This window comes from Podarcis muralis, chromosome 10, assembly GCF_964188315.1.
Source record: "Podarcis muralis chromosome 10, rPodMur119.hap1.1, whole genome shotgun sequence".
Taxonomy (NCBI): Eukaryota; Metazoa; Chordata; class Lepidosauria; order Squamata; family Lacertidae; genus Podarcis; species Podarcis muralis.
In genome coordinates, this window is record NC_135664.1 from 49,587,017 (window position 1) to 49,599,189 (window position 12,173).

The following is a 12,173-nucleotide window of genomic DNA, read 5'->3' on the forward strand; positions in this document are numbered from 1 at the left end:
TAACTGCATCAGGATTTTTAAAATTCAGTTTTGTAGCTTATAAGTTAGCATTTAAATTTTAGCCATATGTGTAACACTGGCTTGACATGTAAATGCATCAGTGATAACCAGTGAATGCTGCATCTTTAAGTGTTTTTGCAGTTTACTTCTACCCATACTTGGTTTTATCCCAGCCTTTTACTTGGAGGAGGTGATATGCACCTGCTTTCTCAGGTGCTTTAATGTTTTAAAAAAGTTGTAGTTGTAAGGCTTAGAGAGGTTTGGAAATGTGTGGGCAATGCTTCATTAAATCCTGAATGCAAGTATTGCTTGGACTTTAGTGGTAGCTGTAGGTTCTCATCTCTGCCACCCCCACAAATTCTGTGGCTAGCAAAATTAAGTATGCACAAGTTTGCACATAACGTGCAGGCAGTAGAATGGATTTAAAAATCTGGTGCAGGATATGTACAACTCTGAAATAGAGCTTTGTTAATATATGTGAATCTTTTGTTCTGCTCCATGCTGGCACTGAGCTAGTTTCGAAAGATACCTATTGCCTAAGTTTTGCTAAAATGCCACTCATTTTTGTGTACTGTAGAGCTGTAAACAGTGAATAATAATGCAAAGTAAAATGCATGTTTCAGTCATCAAAGATGAATAGCCATATTCAAAGTAAATGACAGATGTGATTGTTAGTTCAAAATCTCTGGTAATGGAAGGCAATTATGGCAGCCCAAGTAAATTTTCAGTATGCGATTCTTGTTACCACTCTTGTGAGTTGGGGGGATGGGAGGCGGGATATGTGGAGCCGATGAAACTGTAAAACCACGGATGCTTCTAAATTCTTCTTAAATTCCATTTTGCAGACCTACTCAGGCCTGTTCTGTGTTGTCATAAATCCCTACAAGAACCTGCCTATCTACTCAGAAGAAATTGTGGATATGTACAAAGGCAAAAAGAGACATGAGATGCCCCCTCACATATACGCTATTACAGACACTGCCTACAGGAGTATGATGCAAGGTAGGTGCATTTTAAAATATATTCTGGCCATGGCAGTGGCTATGCTTAGATGAGTAGGCTCTTGTAGAGTTGCCACTTTTGAAATGTCAAATGTTCATAGGGATACAATATGAAAGTTTCATGTTCAGGTGGAGGTCTGCTGCAGTGCAACTTTTGATTCCAGTCAATCTTCTGGTCTCTGGAAAGCAGCATTCCTCCGTTGCTTTCAGTTCTGCTTAATCCGTGGGGGAGGCTTGATGCAGCAGCCAGTGGTATGGGAGGAATCTGTATTGAGCACAGAAGATGAAAGGCCACAGTGCTCTGCAAGAACCAGAGGCATTCAGGATTAGCTGTTTGTGCCCTAGACTCTATTCAAAGTCTAACAGGCAGGAAATCTTTCATGGTTTTGAGCACTTCTTAAAAAAGCATGGCAAGCTGGTGTCTCTGACCCATTCTCAGCATGGGGGTGCAGTTATTTCCCTGAGCTGGTGAAGCAGAAAGACCTGCATGTTAATTGGTTAGATTCCAGCACTTGGTTTAGGGCATGCTAATTGGCAGCCTGCAGAGGAGGAGCAGGGGCTTGCTTGGTTTCAACTAATACCCAAGTTTCTTAACCTTTTTGTAATGCGGCCAGACTGTGTGTCACTGCCTCTTTTTGGAACTGGCATCTCTTTTGGCAGCCCATATAGTTTTATGATGATGAAACTCCCTGCCCCAGGCCAAATCAGCTGGCAGAGGGAGGGGCATAGAAGTCAGGTATATATATGCATGGCTGCGTCTGAACTCTGGATTTGCTAGGACCTTGGGTGTTAATGTAGGTTGCAATGGATTCAATGCATCAAGATAGGCATCAAGGTGTCCTTCATGAGTTTGCTTGTGTGTGTATGAGAATGAGGAAACAGCCAGTCAGTATCCTTTTATGAGGCTGAACTGCTGCTCCAGTATGTAAATAAGTAACAGTGGAGCCAGAGTACCTTTTATAGGTGGCTTGAACAAACCCAATAAATTATGACAAACTGGAATATGTACAACAGTCTTCCTTGCAAGCCCACTACCACCAGACTTTTGTTTGCTTCTCCTTGTTGCATTGCAAGCTTGGGATAATGTAGTATGTAGGATTCTGCCATTTTGGGGAATCAGGGAGGGTTCTTGGTGATCTTTAGGTCTCATTCAATAGCCTTGTGGCTGAGACTTAAAGCTGAAGACTTCCTCTCTCCCCCCCTCCCTCCAATATCTGTTAAATGTTAAATCTTCTGTGTGAAACCCATAATGTTTACATATTTCAGAAGTTGGGGCCAAGAATGTACTATTTGTTAGTCAAGTCTAGTCTGGCTTGCTTAGTGTAGCATTCCATGTCCCTTTTGAATCAAGTCTTGTTTATGCTAAATCTTTTGTTCTGGACTCTGATTCACAAAGGGAGGTTTAAAAAACAACAACTGGGTCTTTATTTTGTTAAAGGCCATGGCTTTCATATAACCCCACCAGCATTTCTCTTAAATGTACTTAAGAGAGGGAAATGATTCTGTCAGCTTGCTTTTAAGAGTGTGGAGGTCAATTTCCCAACAATGATAACCAGGGCAAATAGGCTCCATGTTGGAAGTAGCTCATGCTTCACAATTTTCCCTCTCGAAATACTATCTTTTTTTGTAAGTCTGATTATATCGAGAGCCAGTGTGGTGTAGTGGTTAAGAGCGGTAGTCTCGTAATCTGAGGAACCGGGTTCGCGTCTCCGCTCCTCCACATGCAGCTGCTGGGTGATCTTGGGCTAGTCACACTTCTCTGAAGTCTCTCAGCCTCACTCACCTCTCAGAGTGTTTGTTGTGGGGGAGGAAGGGAAAGGAGAATGTTAGCCGCTTTGAGACTCCTTAAAAGGGAGTGAAAGGCGGGATATCAAATCCAAACTCTTCTCTTCTTCTTCTTCTATATTTTATCATACCGACAAGTTTGATTATATTTTATCAATACGGAAATGATAGGAAAACATATTTAATATGAACAAGGGCTACTAAGGCTGTCGAGGAAAACAAACACAACACCTCGGCTGATGCTGACATTGTCATGGTTGACTTTTGCATACATCTTTACATTTGCTGCAAATTATGCCAGTGGAATCTACATTTTTAAAAGAAAAAGGTAAAATTTGAATGTCACTACATGCTGATTCATATTGCATGTCTCCAGATGTCAAGGTAGATGACAAAAAAGGCAGTTGGTTTAGACAAGCCTTCCAATAGGAGTGGAGTTCTAACATTCTTAGTCGTCTTGGTGTCTCATGATTAACAGCTGTTTTTCCCCAACCAAATTAAACCCACAGAATATAAAAGAGCAATTTTTTTATGATGCAGACAGGAAGGAATGAGATAGTGTTTTTTAAGTGACTCTCTTTGTATGTGAAACTGCTTCTTGCTGTAAATTCATTTAGTGGGAAATGAAATTAGTTCCTCTTAAAATTCTGCTTTGGTCATGTTCTAATTGTCTCCAGTTAACATAGTGGGAGGTGTGAAGAAGACATTTCATCTGTTAATGGTGAGGTCCATCTGACAAGAACAGATGCAACTTTGCGTATTTTATCCTAGAAGTACATGCACTCAAAATATTTCCTCTTGAAATCTCATGCAACGAGTTGAGTAAGATTTAAAAAGTGAAAGAACCTGTATTGTTTGCTTAAAGATGCAGAAAGGTTGGGGTAACTACTGGACTTTGTTTCCCAAATTGGGGGTCAGCCAGTATTATTTTGTCCCAGAATCCTAAGTATATCCTAGTACCTAGCAAAGATGAAGCGAATCAAGTCTTGAATCTAGATGCTGACCTTTTGACTATAACATCAAGCCGATTCTCCCATCTTTCTCCTACCTGCCCCTTGAAGTGTTGTAGAAAATTCAAAAGCTTGTTCCCATGATTTTGTGACATATTTGGTCCCAATAAAAGTTAATTGCCCAACTGTTGAATTTTAATTGAATCAAGGTTTCTGTAACCACTTTTGGATTCTAAACTTCTCCAAAACCTTTTATTAGTCTTTTAGTTCCGACAAGTCAGAGTATTACTCAGAACATTATTATTGACCAACTTCTTAACCTCTTGGTGCTCTGTTCCCTACTACTGTATCATCCAGGGGAAGGAGATGGTAAGGAGGAAATAATGTGTGCTAGGAGTCCTCCCCCACCCCTCCACCTCATTTCCAAAATTTTTAAAGACAAGTGAAGTACCCCCTGAGGCTTTTTCCAGTGTTGAGATGGAAAATGTGTTACAAAAAGAGCACTGTAAAAACAAAGGAGGCAAAATAGCTGATGAGATGTATGATAATTCATGTTCTATATCCATCCAGTCAGATGGGCGGGGTACTACTACTACTACTGTTAATTACAGTGCCTTAAATGCAGTTACAGGTCTTAGCTGTGATGCCTAAATATTTCTGATGATAAACCATAGAGATGGGGGAAACTTATCTTTTTCTGTAGTTAGGAGGTAGGCTTTGCTCTTTAGCAATAGTCAAACTGCCTGTGTTAATGAATCAGCTATAAGCAGGGATCAAACCTTTTGCCTTTTTAGCTCTGCTTCCTCTTGGCTTGAGAGATGATGTCACCGTAGTGTGAGTGCTATGTTCTCCTTTTATGGAGTTAAACAGACTCAACTCGGAGTTGCTCATGCAGAGGAAGTGGGTGATAAAGGCCTGTTAGGATATTCTGTAACTGAGTTGTGAAGCACTAAGCAGCATGTTAACATTTTCTCTTCTTATCCCCACCCTCCCCAGAGTTCAAAATATAATCTCCTCTTGGGCAATTAGAACACCTCAAATCCATGTACTTGGGAAGCATGTAATAACTACTATTATTTTGACACTTCTGCTACAGAACTCTTCTATTTTTTTCCAGCTACAAGGATTCCACAGATACATAAAACTATATTTAAATTTGCATGATGAAGCAGTTTGCATCAAATGCTTCCAAGCCATGCATCTCATAAGATGGACTCTAGTCAATGAGAGATTGTACCACAACAATCCTGTTAGTCTACAAACTTGTGCATTGCTGTAACAGCCCATCTCTCTGGAATAAATAATAATTTTGCCTCTTTAAAATCTGTATTGCTTCTTAAGTGTTAAAGACCAGGCTTGATAATAAATATTGAACAGAATTTGTACAGCTCATAAGACAGCTGCTCATTGAATAACTGCTCTGAAATACAGAGCCAGTGCTATAGACTAATGCGTTACTTATTAAAAGCATAGTCAAAAGATACATATCTGGGCCTGTAAAGCAGATAATAGACTCCTTCTTTAATTATCTTATAAATGAGCATTTGATTACATTTATTTTCCTTCTTCCTTTCTCACCCCCTCCCCCAGCAAAACAAATCTAGGCTATCTGAGCACTTGCATACTCCCCAGAAGGAGCACCCAATATCCTTCTGGACAGTCAGTTTTGAAATGGGTGCCTCTGTTGTATTTATTTTATTTATCGAAACTTACAGATCACATAATAATGATCAAGAAAGAAAAATTTCTAAGCAGTTTACATAAAATAATGTAAAATATTTATCTGACAATACAAACGCATTTAATCTGTAGGATAATCTCATGAGCATAATAGAGCCCAGATTGAACGGAAAATATAATATTCTAAAACATAACATAGCTGCTGTATCATTGTGCAATTGTGCAGCTTTTTCTGTGTATGTGCGTTAGCTTACTGTTTTGGGGAGGGAAGTCTGTTTGTTCTAAGAGTTGAGCAACAGGAAGTAGGATACCATGAGGCACTTCTCACTTCTCAGGCAGAAGAATTCCAGCTATCCCAGTGATGACTGCTCTACTAGGCTGGGAAAATTCTCTCCTTCTCCTCGCCCCCCCTCCAAAGGGGCCTATTTCCTTTTATGGTAGTGTCTGCATACTTGCCATGTGACTTGCCTGTACTTGTGCAGGTACATTCTTTAAAGCTTAAGGAGGAGGTGACTAACCAACCTGCAGCTGACAATAGAGGGGGAGGGGGGGATTGCTGCCACACTTGGGGTTTTTTTCTGACTAGTTTGCCTGCTAATGCATCAAATTCTATAGGGATGAAGGCACTACTTTCCCCACACGGAATTTCAGGCTAATTGGTCAGCTGCTGAGTCAAGTTTTTTCCTGAAGGCTGGAATGGAAGTAGAATGGCTCCTACTGTAGGCAAAAGGACGGCTGGTTATGACTCAAGATGCATAGGGCTACTGCAGGCGTTCTCCATTTGGCTTCCCCCTATAGTAATGAGGCATGAATTGATGTTTGGATACAGAGACAGTGTACTTTAAGCACCTGTAGCTTCTTTTAAAAAGTGTCATCATTATTCAGAGAAACAACTGCCTTCCTGGAATTGCCTGCATGATACAGAACCACCCAGTTGTCTGTGTTACTGAATACACCTCCTGGGGCTATGTGCAAATGAATCAATGCCCAGTCATGCAGAGCCCATTAACTGTTGAGAATCCTTCAACTCAGTATGCTCTTATGAACTGGTAGAGAGTCCAGAAACTTGTCACTTACCTTGCAAGGCACATGTATGCTAGTGGAGTAATCTAACTGGTTATTAATTAATTTGTGTGATCTCCGACTAAGTCATGCTCTGAGCAGATACACTGAAATCAATAAACCAAGTCAGTTTATTTCAGTGGCTCTACTCAGAATATGACTTAGTAGGAGATCACCCTCTGTATATAGCTAAGCACCATATAAAATGCACTGTATATGAGTAGCTGAATTACTAACCCTGAATCCCAGCTCTTCAGTTTCTTTGGTTCCTGTAGCAGTGGTAAAAAAATCAGGTAAAAAAATGCTATTGTATATGGCTCTGTATCAGCAAAGAACTCTGGCTTGCACGCTTGGTTAAGTTATGTCACCTTCTAATCTTACCTGACACAAAAAGGAATTTTAGTTATACATGTAGGAGAGTATAAAACAAGTGATATGGTTCTCCCAACTATTTGGAATTTTTTTCTGCGCATACCACACCGAGAGCAGGAATTCTGTAGATAACATGGTGGCTGTGAAAATAGGCAGGATTTATTAATTTGTTTATCAGTAATCCCAGTCATACTGTTTTACTTGAATAAGGGCAATATAGGCATTGAGGCTACCCTTTAAGACCCCACCCCTCCATTGCATTTTGTTGAATCTGCTGGGGGTGTATGTGCAAGAAAATACAACAACAGAGGTGCAGGCTGTGTTGAAGAGATTTGCCAAGAGGCCTTAGACTATGCAACTTTGCTTAAGAGGCAGTGAGATGGAATAAAGGTGACCTTGGCCTGAATCTGACCGTCTTTTGTTTGCTTCTTAATTTCAGATCGAGAGGATCAGGCCATTCTTTGCACGTAAGTATTTGCATAATTTCCCCATTGCTGATATAGTTCTTGGCAGTTTAAGCAGCTTTTTAAAATGTAGTTGACTCACAGGAGTGGTTTTACTGTGAAACTTTAATCTCTCCGGGTCTAACTAATACTTTGAAAGGCAGGTGTGTGCATATTTTTCACATGTTTACCAAGTCTCACTAGAAAAAGATAAGGGCAGATAAAGACCAGGAGAAGACGTTATAGGCCCCCCTAGTGGAAGCATATCAAGTGTAAATGCTTGGAGAACTGGTAGTTAAGAAAGCAACCTGGTAGGTATTGTGGTAACCTTGTTCACCATATACAAGCTAGCAAGACATTTAGGGAAATGTGTGGACTAGGCTCCTGAAAACAATATTTTAGAAAGTTGCTAAAGAGAGGTAAATGTTTGCAAATATATCCCGATAATGCTTTGCCTTTTGCAGAGGTGAATCTGGAGCTGGTAAGACAGAAAACACCAAGAAGGTCATTCAGTATCTGGCTCATGTTGCTTCATCACACAAGAGCAAGAAGGATCAAGTAAGTTTCTGTATTCTAATAGGAATTTGCTCTGCTATTTCAACTGCAAATACAAGCTGACCTCTTTATGGGAGATAATTTAGTACTGATTGATGCTTTGTAATAATGTGAATGGTCCCGAATTTTATGTGAGACTGGCTAATAATGTGCTCCTGACTTGTGTTCACTGACTTCAGTGAAGTGGCAGTAGATGTTGAATTGTGTCTAAATGACCGCTGTATGTGACAGTGCATTCACCTACTGGCAGGGAGGTACCATCTGCCTCCTTATTGTAGCGTCAGTTTAAAACTACTTGACCACTTCTTCTCCTGGAGTTGTGGCTGTCTCCCCCCCCCCCCCCCATTTGCAATGAAGAAAGTGTTCCATCACTAGAGCCTTCTTTTCTGTTATAGGTAGTAACCAAAAACACTCTTGACAGTGTGTGTCTTTTGTGCTAAGGAGGGTATCTATGAAATATTGTCTCATTTATTTTTCCTCCCTTCTCTTGATGGATTATGTCCGAACTCATCAGTTGGGACTTCATAGGTGAGCTGCACGTTTACTGCACGATCTGCACCAGGAATGTGTGTGTTGCTCTACTGTGTGACTTATAGCAGCTTTTCACTCCCACCAATGTCACTTTTTGCCACTATCAGTTCACAGTTTGAATCACACAGCTTTCTTCCTCCCGAGACATCCCGAATGGGAGACTACAGTTTACCTCATGACACTTTCTCACGTATAGTCAAAATCTATTAGTAATTCTCACTTTAGGTCTGTCTGAATAGAATTTCCTATGTGCGCTGAGAGGCATTCTGCACAGTGACACAGATACTCTGTGCTGTTCCAAAGAGGGTATCTGGTATCCATGGTATTCTGGCTAGACAGAGCCAGCTGACTTTCTCCACTCTCCTCAACCCATCCAGCGTACTTGCTGTGGTGCAGGATGCTGGGAAAGGTCATGAAGAAACTGCCCCGGCACAGGCTAGATGTTCCAGCTCAGAGCTCTTTGCCCGAGTTAAACACATGAGGAAATGCTAGTTATCTTGTAAACATTATAATGAAACCCAGATGCCAAGTGTATTCCCTGTTGCTACATAAAATCTTGGATTTTGATTCTTTAATGTACTGGCATGCTGTGTGTCCATAGGGTTAGCTCTCAAAATATCTCTGCATGGTGTGTGTGCGCGTGTGCGCACATTCTAATGAGTGGCTTTTGGAAGCAAACCAAGATATAGTCTTCTGTATGCCAAACCTTTTGAGAGATGACAGCTGCTCCAATAGACTGTCAGTGAGTATACTTAGAACAGGCACAAAAAACATTTCTGTGTTAGGATTTAGGGATCTGAAAGCATGTATATTCTGTCCCAGTGCTGTCAAAACCTAGGATATAAGGTGGCAATCAATCAGCCCCCTATGTAACAATTTTGGAGCCCTTCCCCCAGCTTTAACTTGAAGTCCTTTTGGGTTTTTTTTAAGATTAGTCAAAGTACTGTATTGCTTTTAGAAGCCTGAAGCAGACATAGAACCTTTTTATGTTGTGTGTGTTGATGTTTAAATCTAACTATCACAATCAATCTTTCCACCCATGCTTTTGAGTAGGAATTAACAATTATTAATGGCTTATTTAGGAGAGTTTTGATCCCCCCCCCAGACATGCTTAGAATCAATATTTGTGATAGTTTCCAGGGTCAGGAGACAGGCCTGTTGATCAGGAAAGTTGTGTTAAAGGATGGCTGGATATGACATGCACCCGGCTTTATGTATTAATAGTGCTAGGCTTTAGATTGCAGAGTTTTAAAACCACAACTTGGGCAAACTTTTCACTTTGCAATTGAAATTCTTAGCACCGTAGTGCTTTCAAGCAAAGCTGTCCACAGCATTTGGTATTTTCTAAAGTTTCTCAGCAGCAGTATTGCTGGAGGAGGAGGTTGGCATGATCTGCTGTTTCAGCAGACCGGCTGGTTAGTTCCAAGGTGGGACAATTAGTTCAAACTGTCTCTTCTCATTCTGAATCCCTTCTGAGATCTGCTTCAGCTGGCTTTAGTCATGAGTAGAGGGGTGGAAATCTTTTAAAGCCTTTTCCGGACCAGACATCAAATATCTGAAGACTCCCAAGGGTGATACTGTTCCTGGATTCCTTCCTGGAGGAAGTATTTGGAGCTGCTGTGTGGGAAAATTGTGAAGATACTCTTTATGCAAGTTTTTCTGAAACGATTAAAGGCTCACGCCCACACTGTGGCCAAATGGAACAGAATCTGTGGCTGTAGTGACATGCATGATTAAATTGGCTATGCGACACACAAAAAAGAATGAAAAAGTTCAGGCTGCAACCGAAGAAAAATAAATATTAGCAACACATATTGACGACCTGTTAGGACATTATTTCACTCCTGGGATTGTGTCCAGAAACAGGCTTTGGGCTCATATGTCCCTCACTGTGTGATCAAATGAAGAAATTGCATAGGGTATGGGATTTCCTTGGTTCTGTGACACCTTAAGTCATGTTCCTGATCTCTTCTTGGTGGGAAATAGTATGAATCAGATATTTCAGAAAAAGGACATTGTATATTACTTGATCACAATATGCAGTCATTCCCTCTACTAAGAATTGGTGGTGGTGAGTGCTGGCAGAAATTGAGCTAAAATGGGACTGCTGAGAAACAAAGTGGTATTGGATTGAGGGAGTCTCATATTTGAAGAAGTCTTAAGCAACGCCCGCAGCCCTATGAGGACAACCCCCCAAACAACCCATTGAGGACTGAGCATGCCCAGTAGTCATAGTTGGGGGAAAAAGAAACAGCACTATTTGGGGATGAGTATGCATTCCAACGTCTTGTTTCAAATGCATTTGGTAGCTCTAGGTTTTCATAATCTTACTGTCAGCTAGGTAGCCAATTCCTTCTCTAAATTCTTCACTGGTTAAGTTTATATGAGGAGCTACAATAGCTTGTGCTTCTTTGGGTCTCTAAAACAGCCTCCCCCTTCCTTCTGTGGCTGGCTCCAACCCATTTGTGTCTCTTCTTAATCCCCCCCACCCCATTTTTCTAGTGAAAAAGGTGCAATGAATTACTGTTGACTGCAGAAAAACACTCAAAGCAACCATTGCTCCTTATAGTTACATTTTTAGCCCTGGAGTCCTGCATTGGAATATTTAAGCTGCTGCTGCTTCCTCTAAACATAGCTTTTCTTCAGATCTTGACCCTGCGCTGAAGTTGTAGTGTTTCGGTCTGTGACATCACTCATTTCCATAGCAACAGATTGCAGTAACAAACAAAGGATTAGGACTCCACTGCAGGATCAAACGGGAGAATTGCCGGGGGGGGGGGGGCAGAGGCCTTCCTAGCACACATACATATGTGACAATAGAGGAAATTCTACATTGCTGGCAAAATAAACTTTTCGGCACTCATCTGAGGCTTTGCTTCCTTCTGCACAGCTGATGGGGTGGTCTGTGATGGATAGCAGCTGTCTTAGCCAGAATCTATTCCCATGGCCCAACAGCCCACGGTCACCATGAATAAATGTTGCTGCTGCTGCTGTTGTTGTGGTACCAAGCTGCACAACGGACAGCAGAGTTCAGAGCTCTTCTAAATGTATGTGAAGTTGGATCACTTACAGGAAACCCAAAGCAACAGTTGAGTAAAGGCCCCTTTCTTAGCCCTGCATTCAGCTGAGTGAACAAAACTGTCAAGTTTACACTGCAACTGTTGTAGCACCAGCAGCAGATTTGGTGCTATATGGAAACCGAAGAGTTGTGTATCTGAGCTCTGGGAGGTACTAAAGTCCAGTGGAAAGCAAGTTCAGAAACATGGAAAGCTGGAATAGGAGGACAAGTTGATGCAGTGTGATCTTAGGGTCAGCAAAAGTGGAACAGTTTTTCAGCAGCTATGTATTCATATAAACCAGGGGTCAGCAAACTTTTTCAGCAGGGAGCCGGTGCACTGTCCCTCAGACCTTGTAGGGGGCCAGACTATATTTTGAAAAACAAATCAAGAATGAATTCCTATGCCCCACAAATAACCCAGAGATGCATTTTAAATAAAAGCACACATTCTACTCATGTAAAAACACGCTGATTCCCAGACCATCCGCGGGCAGGATTTAGAAGGCGATTGGGCCAGATCCGGCTCCCCGAGCCTTAGTTTGCCTACCCATGATATAAACCTTGAAGGCAGCAGGTTTTGTTTCTCTGAGTTTACTGGATGGAGAGATTTTTCTTTTGATGCGGTTAGTTTACCCTTAAGGAAGTGTATTCCTTAAGGCATACATCTCCCAACAATCTACACAGTGCTACTTATGGAAATAAGAGTTTGGAGCCAGGAGTTGACAAAATATATCAC

At 41.2% G+C, this 12,173-nt stretch overlaps 1 protein-coding gene across 2 annotated transcripts in view; it reads left to right on the forward strand.

Annotated features, from left to right (window-relative positions):
• Window positions 1-12,173, forward strand: part of MYH9 (myosin heavy chain 9) — an 82,138-nt gene that overhangs the window by 36,756 nt on the left and 33,209 nt on the right. For both annotated transcript variants that reach the window (XM_028745969.2, XM_028745967.2), the window contains exons 3-5: window positions 846-1,002; window positions 7,290-7,317; window positions 7,758-7,851. In XM_028745969.2, coding sequence (XP_028601802.2) covers window positions 846-1,002; window positions 7,290-7,317; window positions 7,758-7,851 — 279 coding nt within the window. The remainder of the gene's footprint in view (window positions 1-845; window positions 1,003-7,289; window positions 7,318-7,757; window positions 7,852-12,173) is intronic.